The sequence below is a fragment of the Myotis brandtii genome, unplaced genomic scaffold (assembly GCF_000412655.1).
Source record: "Myotis brandtii unplaced genomic scaffold, ASM41265v1 scaffold630, whole genome shotgun sequence".
Classification (NCBI taxonomy): Eukaryota; Metazoa; Chordata; class Mammalia; order Chiroptera; family Vespertilionidae; genus Myotis; species Myotis brandtii.
The window spans coordinates 2,655,377-2,678,790 of NW_005370412.1; the positions used below are offsets into that span (position 1 = coordinate 2,655,377).

A 23,414-nucleotide genomic window follows, 5' to 3' on the forward strand; every position below is an offset into this window, starting at 1 on the left:
TTTCGTGGTATTATTCTTTATTTTACCTATTCCTCTTAGAATGGTTTTCAAGGCCCTCCCCACCATCCCCAGAACTCCCCCCACCCCTGAAAAATCTGCTATAAGATATCTGGGAGGAATTAGATATCTAATTGTTATATCAAATCTTAGTTAAATAATACTTTACTAGGGTATTTCATTTTTTGACACAACTGTAGCATATCATGTGAACATCCAAAACTCAATCAAAGCAAGTCTTATAGAATTTTCACAGAAGAGGAATATTAGTAACACTAGAATGATGTGAAAGTCAACCAACAAACTAGAAAACTGGGCTGAATGTTAAACTGCCTTGGCTGCTGGGCCTTCTCCTCTCCTTTGGAGAGCTGACACAGCTCTGTTCCGGAGTGTCCGGAGAGCTAAGGACAACTTATGCGAGTGAGCTCCTTGAGAGGAGGGAACAAGAAGCAGTGTTATGTAAGGACTGAGGGTAGGTTCTAAAGCCCAAACTGCTTGCATTTGTGGCCCAACTCTACCATCTACTAGCTGGGCTACCCTGGGCAATTTATATATCTTGCCTCAGTTTTCTTATCTATAAAATGGGGATAATAACAGTACCTTGCCTAGACCACATGATTAGTGTGAAAATCAAATGACGTAATACATGTGGCAAAACATTTAGAATAATGCCTGACACAGTATGGACTCAATGGACTGTAGCTATCAGGTTACCACTCATCTATGTACTTTCTGTAATACTTATTATAGTGCCTTGCACAGAGTAAGTGAGCAATACATGTGTTAAGAGAAATAATATCCAAGTTTTCAGGCACAAAATTACACTGGCCTATGATTTTCATTATAACCTAATAGAGCTATATCAGCTATTATGGCAGATAGGAAAAAGACTGAACCATAAAAATATAAAAATAAAAATTAAGGCAAGAATAGCCATAGTAGGAATTTCAGCCTAATGGGGATCTTTTGTTGTTGCTTTTAAATTCTCATCCAAGGGTATGTTTTTCATTGACTCGAGAGAAAAAAAGGGAGAGGAATAGAGACAGAGAAACATCGACTGGTTGCCTTCTGTAAGCACAATGACTTGGGGATTGAACCTGCAACCCAGGTAACGTGCCTTTGATGGGGAATCGAACTCATGAACCTTCCATCCACAGTAGGCAACCCCACCTCCAGCCTTTTTATATCATAAGCTAATGAGTGATCTAAAATAAACTTCAGAAATTATGTATTCCATTAAAGAATGTTAGAGGAATTTTAAATATATAAAAAGAATAAGAGATCAACCAAAGGACTTGTATGCATGCATATAAGCCTAACCAATGGACAGACAATAGGGGGGTGAGGGCATGAGTGGGGGACTGGGGGGGGCAATGGGGGAATAAGGACACATGTAATAATTAATAAAGAAATTAAAAAGAAAAAGAAAACTGGCAGGAAAACAAAACAAAACAAAAAGAATAAGGGTAAAAAAAGGATATAAATGAGGTAATGGAAAATGGGGATGTAATTCTGGCCAAAGAAAAAGCTAGGCTAGCTGCCATTTGTTCAGAGCTCATTCTCAGGATTCAAAAGAAAATGCCTGAACATGCTTGATTGCTGTTCTAGAATACAATATATAATCTACTGAGAAGAATAAGGTAAAGCAATCCATGGTGTACATTACCTACAAACCAAACCAAAGACAAGGAAAACGGAATAACACTCTTTAAATACTGAATGCCAGTGACATTTTTTAACCATTAGGCATTTTTGAGATCAGTTCAGAGCCTTTTATACTTTCCACCAAGTGCGATTCTACCACAGAGGAAGGAAAAAAAAACACACCTCAATATCCATAGAGCTGCAGAAAGCTTTGGACTTTGTTGAAATTATCTGCATAAAAATATGAATGCAAACCTATTATTTTTGAAAATATCTGTACATTGGTTAGTAGAAGTTTCTAAAACTAATGTAAACTAAAGAACCATATTTTACTGGGAGATCAAGATAGAAAGAAACTACTGAAAAATAAAAGGATCAGATAAAACCTGAAGTTCCTTTTAAGTTTAGGCATGCTTTAAACATTCCATTGGCTAAGATGAGGACACCTCAAACAAGGCCTGGAAATGACATGTATGTACCACTTCCATGAAACAGGAGATAGGAGAGAAGATTCACAAGGCTGTAATAGCAACCTGAGCCATGGTATTAAAGAGCTGTGATGTTCCATAAAGGCAGGGATAAAGCCCATTTCATTCACTGCTATGTATCTAGCACCAAGCCTACTGCTAAGCAAATACTGGTTAGTCAGCTGATGCAACAAAAGAAAACTGGAGTGGGTAGGAGTTAATGTATACAAAAATGCCACACAAATAAAATTATAGGACCAATGGGAAGAACCAGAAAAGAATCATTTAATTAATTAATACAACCAACAAATATTACTAAGTGCCTATTTTTGTTCTAGATGCCAAGGACAAAGCCTTGAACCAAGACAAAGAAAGGCTTACAGCCCTGGCTGGTTTGGCTCAGTGGACAGACCATTGGCCTGCGAACTGAAGAGTCCCAGGTTTGATTCCAGTCAAGAGCATGTACCTCGGTTGCAGGCTCCTCCCTGGCTTGGGCCTGTGCAGGAGGAAACCAATTGATGTGTTTCTCTCACATCGATATTTCTATCTTTCCCTCTCTCTAAAAATCAATGGAAAAATATCTCCGGGTAAGGATTAAAAAAGAAAAAAGAAGAAGGGCTTACACACGGCTGAGGGGGATAGAGAGTAATGCAAACATCATGATGAAAATAAAATGATGCTTTTCAGAGAACAGGGGATGGAGAGGGCACTGTATTACAGAGGGCTATTCTAAAAACAGCTTTTCTCTTCTCAAAAAAATAAAAGGGGGAGCTATTATGAAACTCTAACACATTAAATAAAAAACTAAGTACATGTGGGAGGGGGAGCTCTCCCTACAAGAGCAAGGAGTCATACCTAGATACACCAAAACAAGGTATCTGTGTCCCACAGAAGGGCAGAAGCTTAACAAAAACTGGGCTTCTACTTAATAGGAAGCAATATATATAGAACTGCAACAATTTACTTATCGCCAGAGTTTTAGAAATACAGGGTGGGGCAAAAGTAGGTTTATAGTTGTGAGTACGTAAAACTTAAATTTTATTATTGTATTATTATTTATTTATTATTGTATGATTTTCCATACAAACAACATAAACCAACTTTTGACCCACCCTGTATGCTTTCTTTCCCAGAAAACATAAGCCAGTTGAGCTACTGCATCTTCCCAAAATTACGTAAAATAGAAATGAGGCTAGAAAATGCACATGAAAGATATCAGGTTTCATACAACTAAATTATTTTTGCACAATGTTCTGCTTTTCTTCCTCTCCAGCAAAGTAAAACTTCCTATGCCAAATTCTTCCATAAACCCCTTAAGATTGTTCTTCAATGACAAGAACAAATGAATGCTGTTAATGATTTTCAGATTTTAAGCAATAATTCTCATATAAAACAATTTTTTCCTTGAGATTTGCCAAACTATTCCTCTCCAAAAAAAAAAAAAATGTATCCTTGCTCTAAGAATTATTTACTGTATTGTCTGTCCAGGCTAATTTTTACTTTGAATGAGAACCAACAGAAGAGACAACTTTTCAAGGGATGATGAATTGAAAGCCAAAAAAACATTTTCTACTTCGTAGAATTGAATCCACATTGAATTATGGATAAATCTGGCAGTATCAAAGTAAAGAGTTTGTCAGCATATAAAACTCCACCTCCTTTTTTAAGTTTCGCAAAGAATGGTCAGTTTTGATCATGATTTTTAGGGGCAAATACCATCTGTTTGGATCACATCTCTCATGTTAAGAAACATGCCATGAGTCTTTACCTTCTCTCTAGGCACTACAGATTTCTCTGGTTGATACATCTTTGCAAATGAACCTTTGCAGACATAAGGAATAAAGGGTAGCATTATGCAAATTCAGTATGCTTGAAGAGGGACAGTTAAACAGAAACTACCGATTTCCATAATGAATGTTATCTTTCAAATGTCTTCAGAGTAAATTCTGTCCTATCAACCATACAGCATCTTGTAAATGTTGACATGTTTGGCAATTGTTTCTTATGAGGGGTAAAGGATTCTAAAATCAAGACAAGTTAAATTAAAAAATCATAACCCTAATTCATTTTAAATTAGAACAAAATATGAACAAAGTAAATATTACCAGGATATAAACTTGTTAAATCTTCATTCTTCAGAACACTCTGGAACTGAAGATCAAGAATGAAAAAAAGAACCAGCTGTCTATGATGTAAATAAATCAGGTAGTCACAGCTGTATAAGTTGAAAATACTTCACATTTCCTTAAGAAAAGCATGTGTGTTCTGATAGATGAAATACATTTAATTTCAAGATCTGCTTTATAAAACAAAATCAACACTGTATTAAAAAGATTTTCATGCTGGAAATAAGCTAAACTGAGTCACAATAATTTATCTGACAAATGTTTCATTTTCCTTTCACAAGTCTACCAAATATTTATGCCAAATGTTGCGCAATTACATCACAGCCTCAGATGCTTCACAAACTAATAAAGGGATGAATAATATATGAAGACTTCCAATATATAAAATTATATAGATATTAAAATGTATATCCTCTAAGTAGTTTGCCATTTCCCCCCTTTTGATTTCAAATTTTGGATAGCCCTCAGAAAGATGCATCTCATTTCAACAGAGAATATGAGAAGTAGATGAAGAGGAGAAATTCAGTAAACCCCCCAGGTTTCTAGTGTGGGGGAGCAGTGTAAACAATGCCATTCCATGATCACTGGTACATGAGGCTGGGAGATAAGATGGGGATCCGGTTTGGAGGAAGGGGAAAGATGATGAATTTATTTCTGGACATGCTGACTTAGAGTTACTACAGGTATCTCATGCAATCAGTATCTGAATACCTAAGATGCTATCAGGCCTCAGGAATTACATAGGCAGCTAGACATAAAAGTCTAGTCTAGATCTGAGAGTAATCAGGTGATACGTGGAAAAATCTGAATGAGACCACTCCAAATGAGTGTAGAGAATAAGAAAAAATGTAGACTGAGACACCTCTAGAAGTGTCTCAGTCTAAGACAAAGGCAGAGAAAGAGGAGCCATTAAAACAAAAGCCAGAATATAGAAGGTAAACCAAGAGACAGGTGCTACGAGTGGAGAATTTCAAGAAGCAGAAATAACTAGTAACAACCTCACAAATTTAAGATGAAGCTTGAGAAATACTTATTAAATACTTCAACGTGGAAGTCAGTGGTGACCTTATTGGGAAAATTTCTATAAGTGAAGAGGGATACATGCTGAGCAAAAGAAAGCAGCAAAGAGAAGGGAGGAATAGGGTGACTTTTTTTACTGGCTTAGGCATGAAGGAGAAATTACATGGTGACAGTGAAAGGGAAGATTCTGGGCCAGGAGAACACACAAGACTAAAGAAAACCAGAGAGAAGAAAGTCAATGGACACCAAACTAAAGATACAGGAAAGATAATGGTTTTAATGTTTTCTCCAAATTAACTTCTGCACCTCAATATTTGCCTCTTTTGCTTTAACCCACAGAAATAATTACGGTGTTTGTTTCAGGGATCAGCGTTTGGAGAAAGCAGGTATATTCTTTAACGGAAAACCTTTCCAGATTCCACTAAACTCCAACCACGCTTCTCTCTCTGAATGTGCATCAAGAGTACATGTATATGCACACACAGAGACAACTCCAAATCCTGCCTGAAGTCTCCATTGTGGAAAATATAAAACAAGGCCCTGAACTAGACGTGAGAGCACCAGAATTATTATTATTTTGCCATTTTCTCTTTTTCAATAGAAAATAATACTGATTTCTATTTCTAAAAGATACAAATTATGGAATTTGAGAAAAACATTTCAATGATAAAAAAACAATCACAGAAGCAGCAAATTTTAGAACAAGAGCTTCGCAGGTATAATTGGAAAGATGCTAGATCAAACCTTCAGACTGAGGGTCTGTAGTAACCAGGTTTTAGGACTATGAGTCAGGTCATCCACCTTCTGGACCTTTGTGTTCTAAAACGTAAAGAAGAGATCACTGTGGTCCCATCTGGCCTTAAAAAGACCATGATTCTGGTCCTGTGTGTATTTCTAGGGAAAGCGAGCAGTGCTCCAAGAAGACAGTTCAGAGACGTGAAAAGTTAGTGTGGTGTTGCCATTTTGGAACTGAGGGTTGTCAATTGTCAGTTAAATGCTCTTTTTGCTACAAAAAAGTTTTTATAAAGTTTGAAGACGTTGATGATATCTTTTAAATGCTCTATTCCTCCTCTCCCCCAAATTACATTTTCAAGACTGGCACAGCCAAGGCTACAGTAAAAAGTGGACACGTGCAGAATGTCTCTCCTAATATCCAGCTTAGAGGCTCTCTGGTCCAGTCATGCTCACGATGGCCCTGAGTCATTTATCAAAGAAACAGGACACACTGTTCTGGTATGTAGTGCCATTATCTACACTGTGTTTAGGGGTATCTGCCTTCGACATAGGGTGCACAACATTCCCGATTTCACTGGAATCCTAGGAGGTCCCTCAGTTCCCTGACAAACTAAGCCTGATGCTCTATAGCGGCTCAATGAGTATCACTGCCTCTGGCTCTATTTTGTCTTCCATGTCACAGTATGTAAAGGCATCAAAGATGACACTGCAGCACCTCCTGAACACATAACAGGCTTTTCGATTTACTTTCAAAAACAGCTATCAAAAAATCGGTATGAGTAGTTACATAAAAGACAGAGTGGAGATGGGAGAAAAAGGGATATTAGCAAGAAAGAAATGTTTATCATTTCATTACTCTCTATATAGGATCAAACCAACTTAATTTATGCTAGACATATATTCTATAGAGCATTTTCTATATTTAAATTTACACACACATTTTTTAAAGGACAGTTTGAAACTTTTTATTTAAACATCTAAAAAACATTATTCATATTTTGTTGAAAATAATCTTATAATGCTATTGTTTAAATAATTCTTGGAATTTATAAATACTGTAAAATATACAGTAAAGAGGTAAATTTTTAGTCAAGTGATATATCAAATACAGATTTATTTTGTCTTAGCACTAAAGCTAAATCCCCCTAGCCAAACAATTCATTTCATCCAGAAAAACAGTAACACCAACATTACTGAGATTACTTTTCAAAATACACCCTAAAATATCTGCCAACTGTATAAAACATGAACTTATGATATTAAAAGTAAATTCAATAAATCTCTTGGTCAATTTCTTTAGTTAATGCTAAATATTGTCACAGCAATAAAGTTCATTGCAAACTACTGTTTTATTCTTTAAAAGCATTACAAAATAGCTAAAATGTACTCTTTTACCATACGGGTCTATTTTTAACAGAAAATGATAGCCTATGAAAAATCTTTAGGGCAAAGGCTAATTTAATATAAAAATACATTCCAGGTAATAACACATTCCTTTAGTCAATCTCTTCAGCCTAATAATCCCAGTAATTTCTTTAAAGGTTACAAACACTTTTAAATTATCTTGAATTTTATATAATTATTGATTAAGCAGAGCAACACCAGGCATAATGAACACACAGTGATGTCAACTCACCTAAATAGGGAATGCAGGGTGTCATCTTTAAGCTACTTATATAGTCTCTGAGTCTTTTGTAGTTATCTTCTTTACTCATTACATATTCTAATTTTTCAAAGGTAGTTTTGTCTTTTCGACTTAGTAACTAAAAAACAAACAGAAAAGCCTAAGTTATTTCCAAATCCCATTTTATTATAGCAAAGACTTGAAGTTGTGTTGTATTTACTGTAAATTTGAATTTAATTTCAAAGTTATACATTCTTTAATTAAATATAAGACATGTACATAAAATCATTAAGTTAGTAAATTATAATACATTATTTCCCATCTTTGCTATTTTAAATGGTTAAGTAATTTTTGTTGACAAGTTTTTCTTGACAAATTTAACTATGGTCACAATATTTGTAAACTGGTTTACATTTTTGGATTTTTGACATTTTTTCTTTTATCCCTTTGACCACTGGCTGTATCCACACAGTTGAATAATCAACTGAAACTGTTTTAAGAGGCTTGAGGGTAGATTTGTTGTGTGTGCCCTTTGAAAAACATAAAGATAATCAAGGAGAATAAAAGAAAAGCAAGGTCAGTTGCCCAAATAATATCTACAATGCCCTGAACATCAGCAAATAGCATCTCCAATATCTAACTCGATGCCACCTCTCTGGACTCATCTCCTACCATCAAGCACTCCCTAGCTTACTCCACTGTCAACACTGACCACCTGCTATTCTTTGAACATTACTGGGGCCTTTGTACTGGCTACTACCTCTGCTCGGAATTCTCTTCTCCCAGATATCCACATGAATGGCTCTCTCAATTCCTCCAGGTCTCTCCCCAACTCTCACTTATCAGAGACTCTCTTACAACATATTATATGAAATACTTCCTTCCCCTCTGTCCCATTTACTCTGCTTTATTTTTCTTCAGAGCGTTCATCACTATTTATGATACATCATTTATTTATTTACAGTTTATCTTTTCCCAGTAGACTGTTAGCTATATAAGAATGGGGCTGTCTATATCACTTACTGTTTTATGTCAAGCAAATTACACAGTGCCTGGCACAGTATGGAATATTTTAAAATTTAATATAAACACCAAAACTTTTATTTAGATTAATAATGGAGCTGTTATTGAATTTAAAAAAATCTTTTCCATGCAAATACATGAGACAAAAAAATAACTTCAAGGAAAATGAAAATTAACTTGAGGAAAATGTAGCTCATTTCTAAACCACAATATAAATCAGAGTATAATTCTTTTCCCTAAAACTTCAAAGATGGAATTCATAACTGCATATTTATAATCATTTCCATTCCTCCATGAAATTCAAATTAAGAAAAGAGAATAAGGACATCATTATTGAAAAATAAATTTTAAAGTAGGAAAACCCTTCACCCAGGTGTTTCTAAAATATAAAGAGTGTAAGTTCTTCCATACTAATGTTTTTCCAATATAGAAATCTACCGTGGTTTTCACGAGAAACATCTGTCTGCAGACACTATGAAAAGTGAAAGTGACACTAGGCTAACCCCTTTAACATTGAAGAACAGTATTAAATATGAATACACTTAATTAAATGTAAAGTTTTACTTACATAAATCTAAACAAAAAATACCTAGAAAGCTTGAGGTCAGTATCATGTCACTCAAAGACAAAATATACAAATTTGCAGATGTAAAAATTCACATCTTGACCTTGTCAAGGTAATAAAACCAAGTATGATTAACATATCAGAATGTGCAGCAACACTGCATAACAGCATGCTAACTCTCAGGCTTTCCATTATTCCTAAGGAAAACCCCCAAAGTTGACTAAAAATTAATGGAAACTAAGTATATTTTTTGAAACTTAAAATTTAGATTTTCCTTAAAACTTTCCAAAAGCATAGTTTTTACATGATTAAATGTATTTACACTTCCCATCAGTAAACATGAAAGGCAGTATTGTCTAGATCAGGGGTGGGCAAACTTTTTGACTCGAGGGCCACAATGGGTTCTTAAACTGGACCGGAGGGCCGGAACAAAAGCATGGATGGAGTGTTTGTGTGAACTAATATAAATTCAAAGTAAACATCATTACATAAAAGGGTACGGTCTTTTTTTTTTTTAAGTTTTATTCATTTCAAACGGGCCGGATCCGGCCCGCGGGCCGTAGTTTGCCCACGGCTGGTCTAGATGCTTAAAGACAAGCACCAAGTTGTAATTTATCCCAAAATTATCAGATTAGCCTCCTGAAACACTTGAGACATAAAAATGTAGGTTTCAAAGAACAGAGGACAAAGTAATTTAAAAATCCTTATCTATTATCATAATATTGACCTCACTAAGCACTACAAAAGAAACAAATACATCTTTACTTCCGATAGGAAGTCTAACCTTTCATTAACTTAAGGAGGATTACTCACCGCCCATGTTTTCGTCAACCTAAAAATCGGGGCGCTCTGTAAGCCAGAAACCACTGCCATGAGTGCATGGAGGTTATTCAGCTCATACAGTTTCTGAAGATTTAAGAAAAAGAGAAGAGGTGACAAATAAAGAGCATTAATACAAAAAAAAAAAATCTTTAGATGAACAAGTAAAATCTAGGCATTGGTAGTGTCCATACTTAGCACCCTCATTGCTAAGATCTATCTTTAGAACACCCCTATTTTTACCCCTAAGTTGCTTTTGGCCCTCAATAGAAATTCTGTGTTCTAACCTGGCATTGCCCCAAGCTCTGGGAACCAATCTACCTCTACTTGGGTAATATAATAACAAAAACAAAGATATGGCTGATATCAAGTTCACCTGGTATGATCATGCACCCTGGTATCCAGCAAGCAGTCTCCTTCCTTACACTAAAATATTACTAAGCCTCTGTCCTAAGATTCGAGTTTCAAGAAAAGGATCCTGATTTGGTTTCCTACTCAATACCCCCATTAATCAGGGTTAGAGCTCAAACCTGCTTCCAACAGTCCTCCTCACTTTCCTGCTTCCTCCTGCCTGAATCCCCAGATCCAGGGCTCCTTGTTCATGCTTGGACATCCACCTGCTTCCCAGGACCAGACCTTGCTTTTATAGTCTCCTTGCAGACAATTTGTACCTAACAATAGGTTCCATCAGTTTGCCAAGACATCTACTCGACACTGTGATTATTCCCAGACTTCTTCATACTATGAGATGCTGACATCCCAAGAGCCCTATATAAAAATCAGTCATTTAAAATGGTTCTACGCCCTATCAAGCGACTCCAAGACAAAAAGCCTGTTCTGAACATTAGAACAAAGAGAAGAGAAGGGTTCTGTTTCTCTAGAGAACTCAACCTAGTATGGCACCTTAACTCGGGTCTCAAAGAATTCCCATAAGGTTTTAAGAAATATAAACACAAGTAAAAAAAAGGAAAATGAAAAAACACAAGGAAATAGGAACTCACAAATGGAGAACAACATCAGGTATGTTGTTCTCAAATAAAATGAAGATTAAATGTGAAGGCCCTATCCAGAATGCAACATAAAAGCCAATGAGTTTTAAAAATTCTTAAAATAAGTTAAGGGACATGAAAGGTACAGCAAAAAGGCCAACATTTATCTCACTTTTTAGGAGATACTAAAAAAAATAATGGGGTAGAAACAATATTTGTGACGAAATGGCAGATTATTTTCCCAAATTACTAAAAGACAGTCATTCCTAAGGCCAGGAACTCAAGGAATCCTAAACAGAGTAAATATATTAAAAAAAACAACAACAACCTGTAAGTCTGAAATAGCATTTTTTCAAGAACAAGTGTGATAAAAAGATGCTGTCAGACAAAATAAAATAAAGAGCTTTAAGAAAGAAGGATTTTTAAGAATGCTGCTGGAATGATTACTCATGGAAAATTATGAACTGGAATGTATAATTCATTCATATTATATATTAAATATACTCCACATAGATGAAATACTCAAGCTATGAAACTCTTAAAGGCTAATTAAAAAACCATTTTTTTAAAAAAATTCTCAGAGCTTTCTTAAATCAAATATCCTTAAAGAAGACAATAAAATTAAGTAAAGATGAATACGTTTTATTACTTAGCTAAGAACATCTATGTCAAAAGATAACATGAAAAGAGTAATGATAAGACAAGCCACAAATAGGAAGATGTATGCAAAGTATATAATAGAAAACTAGAAATTAGTTATATATTAAAAAACACTCCTATAAAAAGAAAAGACCAACACCATAATAGAATATTATTCAAAGATCCTGAATAGACATTTCAGGGGAAAAAAAACAACAACCCTAAATGGCCAAAATATAAAAAATGTTCATTCTCATCAGATTCAATGAAAGGTTACTGGTCTGTCATTTCTTTGAAGGTAGACTTTTCTCTATGCATTTCTAGGGTTTCACCTTCACATAAGCACCAAGAGACCCACACAAGAATGCTTTATAGCAGCAGTGTTTATAACAGCAATAATCTAAAAACTACCCAAGCTAAAACATACTGAACAATTTGTGGTATATGCAAACAACAGAATACAACAGAGATATACCCAAAACCATCCAGTAACACTGCTGAGTGAAAAAACACATACCAAGTTGTGAAAGAATAAAGTATCATGGAATAATTCATTTTAAACAAAATTCAAAATCATATACAACAATATATTATTCAGGGATACACGCGCACATATAGTAAAACTATAAAAGAGGAGCAAACAAAATTTAGGGAAGTGGTTCCTTTTGTAGTGGGAGGTTAGGGGATTGCATATGAAGAGATGGGAATTCAAAGTGTGCAGTGGGCACAAGGCAATTCACTCTATCATTGTTTTGATACCTTAAATAAATTTTATAAATACTCTTTTGTGTTTATGGATAATTAGTTTTATGTGCCAACTTGGCTAGGCTATAGTATCCAGTTATTTAATCAAACAGTGATCTAGGTGTTGCTATGAAAATACTTTGTAGATGTACCATCTACAATCGGATCATTTAAATTAAAAGATTATACTCTATAATCAGGTAGGCAGCATCACATCAGTTGAAACACCTTAAGAGTAAAAACTGAGGTTTCCTAGAGAAGAAATTCTGCCTCCAGGCTGCAGCCTCAACTCCTGCCTCAGATTCAAGGCTGTCCGCGGTACAGATGTCACACTTGCCAGCCCCGACCCCAACCCCAACCCCAAACCCAAACCCAGGAGTCAATTCTTTAAGTCAATTTATACATTACATATTTATACATATTTTACTGTCTCCAGAGAACCCAAACTGATACAATCTACTGAAAGAAGAGAAGACCTGTCAGCTTTGAAACAAACTTAATGTAGAAGGCAGAGAGTCAGAGCAGGATTTAAGAGACACTGATGAAACAAAAAGTTACGAATTTAGGGCTTGGGCTCAAAACAAGCACCGTCAAACGTAACTCAAAGTCTAAGAGCCTAAATTGGAACTAAATGCCATTTGACGAGCAGGATAATGGCAGGTTTGATGGGCAAAATTTGGTGGTTTTGAGTAGAATATACAAGCACATAAAAAACTAACAAAATTATGAGAAAACAATAATGCAAATTTATAATCTATGGAGAAAAGTCATGAATTTCTGTAAGCTAAAACCCAATATTTACCTAACATACCACAAAGAATGTTTTAAAAATTTTATGACATTTCTACAGAATATCAAATTTTAGAAGGCTAGTTCTGCCATCTAGTGCCACAAAATGTTAGAATACAATTGTTCCATGAGCTCAGGAAAATAAGCAAGAGGTATGACTTACAATAATTGTAATTTTACAGTTATTACAAAACTTAAAACTATTAAAATGGTATACTTATTTTATTCTAGCTTCCTTCATTCACAGGTGAGCTAAGTTATATAATTATTATAAGAAGAACGATGTGGCTACAAGTACACCACTTTTTAGTGAACCCAACATAAATTTGGAGTTGTTACAAGTTTTATATTCTTTTTTTTTTTTTAGAGAGGAAGGGAGGGGGGAGAGAGAGAGAAAGAGAGAGAGAGAGAGAGAGAGAGAGAGAGAGAGAGAGAGAGAGAAAGAGAAAGAAAGAAACAATGATCAGTTGCCTCCCACTTATGCACAGACCTGGGATTGAACCTGTAACCTGGGCAAGTGCCCTGACCAGGAATAGAACCCACGATCTTTTAGTGTATGGAATGACGCTCCAGCCAACTGAACCACCTGGCCAGGACAGGAAGTTGTTACAAGTTTTAATAAAATCTTGGAATCTTCTTGTGGAATGTTCATTCCATCCTCCTCTCTAAATTCTGCCTGTCCTTTAAATCCATGTTCCACTTCTCTTGCTGCATTTATTACCTATGCCCCCAATAACTACGTAATTAACATATTTGGTTAACATCCTCATTTATACTATTCTTTTAAAAATAAAGTCTTATCATTCCCCATATGCGTGGCAGAATGATCTATTTCAAAAGCAGTTAATTGCTATACATTCTCCTATTTAATTCTATAATGCTTTCTTAATTACCTGCAGAATAGTCCAATATTTAAATACAAACTTCACCATAATCTGACCTGTCTACTTATTCAGTTAAATAAATAATGTCATTCAGCTATTCTAAGAGAGGGAGAAAAAGGTATGAAAGATATAAAAAATAGAGAAATAAAGGAAAAAGCGGAGAAAACAAGTATCCAGTTTAAAAAATTGGCTTATATGAATCGATACATCTTACTTTCCAGCATCAGTAAATAGTAAATAAAGTATCACAGGCAAATATTCACAAACATTGCTGAGTGGTTGAACTAAAAAACAGAAACACAAGTTTTTCTTACCTTCGCAGTTTTAATATAGTGGCTCAAAACTTCTGCTCTAATTTTTAATGTTTGAGCATGAAGAATCTCTCTAACAACCCAAAAGCTTACCTGCAAATAAAAATTAAAAATAGGTGAATGGCAAGATTCTTTACTCACTAGGATCACAATAATGACAAGAGCTACATGAAGACCCACCTAGAGCTTTCTCTTTCCCTTCACTCACCACCAGGACATAACTAATCTTCAAATGTTGCATACACGTCACATATATAGACAGACATAGATGCACATGTATGTATATGTGTGCACACACATAAAAACACCACTACTATTTTTAATTTGTAGAAGCTAATATAAATTTTGAAGGAAAAGAGCTGAGAGAGTGCAATGAAGCCAGAGTGATGCAACATGAACACTATACAAATACAAGTGTTTTTGGCTGTATTTTGAAATACTCTGGCAGAACTGGGTAACCTCTAAGACCAGACACTGGAAAATATGCTAGGTAGAGCACGTTTTCCATGGCTATGTAATCCCACTTGCCATTTATTTATAATGAGCAGAATCTTAAGTGTGGAAAATCCCAAGTACAGTTTTCTTGGTCTGAATAAAATGAAAATACCATAAAAAATACATACAAGTCATTCTAAAGTTAAGATTGTATTTTAAAAGTTATGCAGTGCTTTCTAGTTCGGTGAAACCACGGTCATGATTTCTTTTAAAAGAACATTTAAAATCATTCATCAGAAGGTGCATCAGATTTAATATTACTAAATGTTCTATGCAGGTGAAAACAGTATGATTATATGATACAATGTAACACGCATGTAACATTTTAACTCATGTACAATGAAAATAAAAATCAAAGCACTATCGTTTGGCTCAAATTTTTTATAAATCTAAAAACAGGATGTAGTTAGAAATCTTAGTGCAAAAGATGTTTCTTCACCTATTTTTAGTGAGAAATATTTCAGATTTTACTTGCTACTTTCATCAGTAAACTGTCAAAATATATATATTTTACAAGTGTAGATATAAAAGAAAAATGTATATATTTTACAAAGCCATCTTTATATCTGTTACTATATTTGCCCTACTAATGGCAATAACTATCCCTGATTCTAAGTTTAGTTCTAAAATATATAAAAGGTTATATTTTAGATATTTTAACAATAACCTTAGCAATTATCAACTGAGAATGCAATCTAAACTGTATAATCATTGACTTAATTAATTTTAATGTGAGATAAATATTAAGACAAATATGATGATTTTTAAAAATGGAAAAAACAACAACAAAATAAATAAAATGTATGTCCTAAAAAAGAAAAAAAGAAAACATGACCACAAATTCTTTGTCATTCCTCTCATCAAAAGTTGTCACCTCTCACTGGATCTGGACAGGCTCCTGAGTGCCTCGATGAATAGAGGGTTAAAGAAATGGATGCTGACCTCCTGGACAAGGTCTTGCTGGAACAGTCTCTCCTGGCCCCTGGGCTACCATGGAAGAGGTCTAGCTTCACTCAGACCACCAGGCGGGAAAGGCTAAGTGTGGGTGCTCCCCAGTCGGCAGTCCCAGCTAAAGTCAACCCCCCTAAGAATCCTGACCCAGACGACCAATACCAAGAAATAGTTTAATAATATTACTGTACTTAAAAGAAAAAAAAATCTTTTGGCCATTGAGACAAAAAGAGAAAGTGATTTTTTAGAAGAAGGAAATTTAATTGTCGTCATACTTTTCAACAGCAACACTGAGAGGAAAAAAAACAGTACAATATCAAATTTTATACAGAAGACAGGCAAACTTGCCAACATGTTAAGAGTTCAGGAATTATTGTTCCAATGAGTCTTTCTTGAGTAATCTACTTGAGGATGAGCTTCAGACAACCAAAATGACTAAAGAAACATCAACGTGAGGATGGTTGTTTTAAATACACACTTACTAATAGAACCAAGAGGGTTAAAGGAGAGTGAGTGCACTGTACAATGTCTATATGCTCTGACAATAGATAGTACAATTATAAAACAACTTACCCACTGGCAGAGGGAGGAGAAAAATAAGCCTTTTATGAGAATTTGCAACCTGCCCTTTTAGTTGGATTTTGAGTTTAAATGTTCACTACAGAGAAGTAAATGTTCTCTAAACAAAACGTTTAACATAAAGACTAGTCATAGTTAGTCCTAGTTCTGTGATAGCCCTTGGAACTAGCAAACAAAAGCCTCTCATCAGAAGGGATATACCTTCAATCTAGGTCAGTGATGGCGAACCTATGATACGCGTGTCAGAGGTGACACGCGAACTCATTTTTTTGGTTGATTTTTCTTTGTTAAATGGCATTTAAATATATAAAATAAATATCAAAAATATAAGTCTTTGTTTTACTATGGTTGCAAATATCAAAAAATTTCTATATGTGACACGGCACCAGAGTTAAGTTAGGGTTTTTCAAAATGCTGGCACACCGAGCTCAAAAGGTTCGCCATCACTGATCTAGGTGGTGGGAAAATCCCCACAGATAAAGCTTCAACAGACTGAGCTCTCAACCCAAAATTACAAAATGCCTAAGAGGACAAACCATTGCGAGTAAGGATCAGCAGAAATAACAGAGATTTATTACCCCCAAGGACTTTGGATAATAACACAGAAATTATAAACATTGCCCTAGCTGGTATGGCTCAGTGGATAGAACCATGGGCACGTACTGTAGTTGCAGGAGGCCCCGGTTGGGTGCATGCATAAGGCAACCAATCAATGTGTCTCTCTCACATCGATATTTAAGTAAGGATCAACAGAAATAACAGAGATTTATCACCCCCAAAGACTTTGGATAATAACACAGAAATTATAAACACTGCCCTAGCTGGTATGGCTAAGTGGATAGAACCAAGGGCATGTACTGTGGTTGCAGGAGGCCCTGGTCGGGTGCAAGCATAAGGCAACCAATCAATGTGTCTCAGATATTTCTCTCTGTCTCTCCCTCTCCCTTTCACTCCCTCTACAAATCGATGGAAAATATCCTTGGGTGAGGATTAACAACAACAACAAAATAATACAAAAAATAAAATTTTGAAAAAGATTTACGGACTTAAAAAATAAGAAAAAATGACACTAGGGTAAAACCACACAGATTTAAAACAGATATGACACTTCTGAAGAGAATTAGTGAACTAAATTATAGATCTGAGAAAATCACACAGAATGAGCACAAGGGGTAGGATGCAACATATGAAAGGTTAAGACAAGTAGGGAAAAATGTCAAGTTCTTACAAATTTCCAATAGAAATTACAGAAGAAAAAAAGAAGAGATTATGCAGAGAGACAACATTTGAAGAGATAGGGGCTGAAAATATTCCAGAACAGATGTAAAGTTAAACTACGTCTTTATGAAAAATTACATACTGAGGAATTATATTTCAGAAACTAAACATCAAAATTTTATAATCAACTCACATGATTAAATCTTCTTGTGAAGGCAACTGCATTTGGTGCAGAACTATATTTTTCTTTTTTATTCCATCCACAACTTGAAAGCTCCTGGAAAATTAAGTTGGAAATTAAACATAAACTCAAGAAATAGCCAGGTTTTCCTGTCATATTAAGGCTTTCAAAACATTAAAGACAGTTGCATCCCTTCCCAGAACTGACTTATTCAGTAAGAATAGAAGTAACAAACATTATAACCATTCAGTTAAATCACAGAAGCAAATGTTATTAGCAGATACACGAGGGCGAACACAGATGACTTGAGTTCTGCTCTACAGGCAGGTTGATGGATCCTCCTCTGAAGAGGCTTGCATCCCGAGAGGAAAGATCCACAGATCATGAAAGCCGAGCATCCCACAGCCCAGAGTAAAGCCTACCAGTTGTCAAGCCCCATTCAGTCAGAGCTTCCAATGGATGTGTCTCTCTCACATCGATGTTTCTCTCTGTCTCTCCCTCTCCAGCACCTCACTCTGAGCTGACAACCAACGACCAGGCAGTTTAAGAAACCTCTGATTAAGGGATTCTTGATCCCCCACAGGGTCTGCTAATAGAATTCAAAGGGCTCAAGAACTTGGATGTAAAAAAAATTAAATTTGTATTTTGTACTAACCTCTAACTGTAATGACATTCCTTTTCATTATAAATGAAACGGAAGAATTAGCAATTATTGTGATTACAGGTTACAGAAGAATTATTGTGACTCTGTCACTAATAAAAATAATGTATTCATATTGCATTACAAGATACTTCAAAAACACACTCATCATCAATATTATGATCTCTCACCTCTAGATCTTATTTAATAGATTATTAAAAAACAGGTACATTGCTATGTAACAGTTTAAAAATATTTTGAGAAGTGTATTTTAACAAAATTTATTTCCTTTCATTTAAAAATAGTGTTCAGCCCTGGCTGGGTGTCTTGGTTGGTGGGAGCATTATCCCATACACCAAAAGGTCTCGGGTTTGATTCCTGGTCTGGGAACATTCCTAGGTTTTGGGTTCAGTCCCTGGTCGGGGCATGCTGGGGAAGCAACCAAGCAATGGTTCTCTATCTTTCCTTTCCTCTCTTTCTAAAAATCAATAAACATATCCTTGGGTTAGGATAAACATGAATGAATGAATGAATGAATGAATATAAATAAAAAAGTGTTTAGTTCCACAGGTTTGTCTGCTGAAGGGGTCCAAGATTCAAAATAAGAGCCGTGCTGGAACACCAAAGACCACCAGAAAAAAACCCAGAATCTATAGGAAGAAATAAAAGAACTCAGGAAACTGAGTTAGGGCAGGGAACAAAAGAAAACTGAGAAAAGAAAAAGACAAAACCATGTAATTATTATTCTCAGATAGCTAAGAATAAACATTGCTCCCATTAGAAAAACCAGGAGGATTAAAAAAGAAATAACCAGAGAAAAAAATAGAGCTTTTGGAAATGAAAAATAAAATTTAAAACATATATATACAGAAGAATTATGAGATAAAGTGATAAAATCTTTTAAACAGTAAGCTAAAAGTAGGAACAAAAATGTTATGTTAATTAGAAGAGTCCATAGGAGTCAACATCTGAATAAGAAAAATAATTTTAAGAGAGAACAGAGAAAATGGGAAAAGGTAACTTACACATACACAAAATAATTCATGAAAATGCCCTAGATCTTGAAGGACAAGAAAAGATGTGTCTAGGACCTATTACAATGAATTAAGAAAAAAAGACTCAAATGAAGGCCTAGCACCCAAAAAATTACAACATACTAGACACAAAGATCATAAAATCTGTCAAATTAAAAAACAAAACAAAAATATATCACATACAGAAAAACAGGAATCAGGTGGTATCAGATATCTCAATAGCAACACTGGCTGCTAAAAAACCACTGAGACAGTGCCATCAAATTCCTAGAATTCTGCCCTAACCGGTTTGGCTCAGTGGATAGAGCCTCAGCCTGCAGACTGAAAGGTCCTAGGTTCGATTCCGGTCAAGGGCATGTACCTTGGTTGCAGGCACATCCCTAGTAGGGAGTGTGCAGGAGGCAGCTGATCGATGTTTCTCTCTTATCGATGTTTCTAACTCTCCAGCCCTCTCCCCTCTTCTCTGCAAAATATCAATAAAATATATTTAAAAAAATTCCTAGAATTCTAAATCCAACAAAAATATACATTAAGTATGAAAGTATACTACAGACATTCTCAGACATTCAAGTCTCAAAATTTTCCTTCTATGCACCTATTCTCAGAGAACTAGTAGAATGTGTTCCATCAAAACAAACTAGCAAATTAAGAAACAAAAGAGATGGGATCCAGGAAACCAGAAGCCAACAGAGAAAGAAAATATTTGAAATTCCCAGGTTAACAGTAAAGGGAGATCCTGGAACAAAGCTTTGAGCACACCTTAAGAACAACAGTCCAGACAGTAAGTACCAAGAGGACAGCAATTCTAAGAGACTTGAGTCTCTGAAAGATGAAAGATATCTGAAGTGTTTAAACACATTGAGTGGACACACTTAATACATTCACTTCTGGCAGAAAAATTAGTGAAAGTACATCCATGTTTCTAACTCTCTATCCCTCTCCCTTCCTCTCTGTAAAAAATCAATAAAATATATTAGAAAAAAATAGTTAACACCAATTTAAAGATCACTATGTGCCAGGCATTATTCTAAGTGCTTTCTACATACCAACTCATCTGATCCTACCTTCACCATTACATTATGACTAGGGGCCCAGTGCATGAATACGTGCATCTTGAAAGGAAATGTGTGCTGCGCCACAGCCGCTCCCACACTCTGATGGCACCAGCCTGCTCACACCGCTGACAGCATAGAGTGATTGGGGCCGGGGCCAGCAGCGGGTGTGAGTGGCGGCTGCTGCCCTGATCGCCCCTCAGGAGCAGGGGGAGGTGGAGAAGCCCTCAGGGGCGATCAGGCCGGCAGCCACTGCTCGCACCCGTTGATGGTGCCGAGTGATTGGGACTGGTGCTAGGCACCGGCAGTGGGTGCGAGCAGTGGCTCCGGCGCCAGCTGTGGGTGTGAGCAGGGCTGGTGCTGGTAGTAGGTGTAAGCGCTGGGCAGGACCGCAGTGCGGGGGAGCAAAGAATTTTTAGTAACCAGTGCCCCGCCTTGGTCTGGCGCCCTTGCTCACCTGCTCCACCATCCCACTGCGGCCAACGCCCGCCATGTTTCACACATGCCCCCTGGTGGTCAGCACACGTCATAGCGACCGGTTGTTTGGTTGTTCCACCATTCGGTCTATTTGCATATTAGCCTTTTATTATATAGGATAGGTAAGGAACTTAGACAAAAATACTGGTGACTTACGGCTTTATGTTTCACATTTTTCCTCAAATGAAAAATGCTAAGAGGTTTTAAAAAATTTAATTCTTAGAATAGTTCCTCATCATTAACTTAACGGAAAAATGGGTTGCCCCTTTAAGAAAGTTTTGTTGGAAGATGGGTAGAGGAGAATGAATGAATCTGTTGTCATATTACGTGGGGAGCAAATGGATTAAAATTCAATTGGAGACCTCCATTAAAAAAGAAATGTATAATTAGAAAATATGAATAAGGTTTTGTTTTTTTTTAAATATATTTTATTGATTTTTTACAGAGAGGAAGGGAGGGGATAGAGAGTTAGAAACATCAACTAGAGAGAAACATCGATCAGCTGCCTCCTGCACACTCCCAACTGGGGATGTGCCTGCAACCAAGGTACATGCCCCTGACCGGAATTGAACCTGGGACCCTTGAGTCCGCAGGCTGACGCTCTATCCACTGAGCCAAACCGGTTAGGGCAGAAATAAGGTTTTTTAAAAAATTACTTCAGATGGTAGTTTCTGCTACAGAAAATATTTCCCCTTTGAGACAATGTTACATTACTAGTCCATCTAACACAATAAACCACAAGAACTATAGAGATGGAGAACAGACTGGTGGTTGCCAGGAGTTAAGGGTGCTGGGGGTGGGCGCAGGAGTGAGGGGAACGTAGCACTAGGGAGAGATCCTTGTGATAGAATTGCTCCGTATCTCGACTGAGGGGGTGGTTAGACAAATATACACATATAAAATGTCACAGAACTGGACTGGCATGTATTGAACTATATGTCTGTAAGATGTAACTCTAGGGAAAACTAGGTGAAGGGTAAATGGGACTTCTCTGCACTATTTTTTGCAACTTCCTATGAATCTATAATTACCTCAAAATAAGAAGTTCAACAACAACAAGAAAGACCCACGTAATGGATTATGAGGCTGAAAGTGCATGGACCCCACCACTTCCCTCTGAAACCCCGACATGCTCTTATGGTTAACTGGCCTTCAAGGTATTTTGTCCTGCCCCACCTCCACCTCTCAACAGTCACTAAATTTCTCTCTGAGAAAAGGAAATTGCCTTTTCCTTTGTCTTTACCTCTTTTTGTCTCAGACTCTAGGGTCTTCTTCCAAGTGACATGAAAATACAATCTAAGAAATAAATTCTACCAGTGTCATCTTGTACCCTGGTCAGGAGTTATTGTATATTAAAGCATCTCCCACGAACACCAAAAAGTTGAAGTAATTAGTGACTAAAAGGATGTTTCTGACTTAAGAACAGAACTTATGTAACTCGAGTATACTATATAAAAAGCCTCTGTTTTAGCAAAGGCTCAAGGAACTATAGCATCTAACTTAATTTTTAAATCAGGCAGCGACGAGAAATCCTCTAATAGTAACCCTCATATAGAAAGGCAATTTCTTAATGGTCATTAAAAGTGTAATTGAAAGAGTATTCATGGACTCATCTGTTCAAGTATCATTTTGAGCCATGAAATTGTTAAGCCCGATTTTCAACTGCGTTTACTTTGGAAGCATGTGGGAAGGCAAACACCACAACTGAGGACCACCTACCCTGTGAAAGAATTACTGAATTTCACAGGAGCCACAGCTTCTCTTATGTCTTGTAGGTTTGTTCTGTAAAGTCAAATTCTTGATCTAACTTTCATCCTGTAGGTTCCAACACTCTTAAAAGGACTGCTCTAAGGGTGATGTTGTAGGGATACCTAAAGACAGAAGAAGAGAAAAGGCCAATATAGACCAGCATGTAGACAAGAGACGGAGGAAGAACAGAAAAAGTGATGGAATTTGTAAAGACTGCAGGGGCCCGGGGATCCTCACAAGATGATAACATCTGCCGAGGTACACTGGCTCAAAAGTGGGAAGCTTTAAAGGGGTAGAGTACATCCATTAGCATTCAGCCTACATGGCTATTTAGAAAGGTGTCTCAGCCACAGATGAAGTCCTCACTATGATTCCTGTATTTTTAATCAACAGAACAAGCTTTGAAACTAGCATTCTTCCTCAAATTATATAACTCCAATGTAATATGTGAAATAAAAAATATCACTTCTGCCCAGCTAGCGTGGCTCAGTAGTTGATCATCGACCTATGGATCAGGAGGTCACGGTTCAATTCCGGTCAAGGGCACATACCCAGGTTGCGGGCTCGATCCCCAGTGTGGGGCATGCAGGAGTCAGCCAATCAATAATTCTCTCTCATCACTGATGTTTCTATTTCTCCCTCTCCCTTCCTCTCTAAAATCA

The 23,414-nt window shown here is 36.3% G+C and overlaps 1 protein-coding gene across 2 annotated transcripts in view; it reads right to left on the reverse strand.

The window, feature by feature from the left end:
* Positions 1-23,414, reverse strand: part of RALGPS2 (Ral GEF with PH domain and SH3 binding motif 2) — a 75,311-nt gene that overhangs the window by 42,184 nt on the left and 9,713 nt on the right. For both annotated transcript variants that reach the window (XM_005880259.2, XM_005880258.2), the window contains exons 4-7: positions 17,813-17,896; positions 14,380-14,469; positions 10,015-10,107; positions 7,626-7,752 (exon numbers count right to left, since the gene is read on the reverse strand). In XM_005880259.2, coding sequence (XP_005880321.1) covers positions 7,626-7,752; positions 10,015-10,107; positions 14,380-14,469; positions 17,813-17,896 — 394 coding nt within the window. The remainder of the gene's footprint in view (positions 1-7,625; positions 7,753-10,014; positions 10,108-14,379; positions 14,470-17,812; positions 17,897-23,414) is intronic.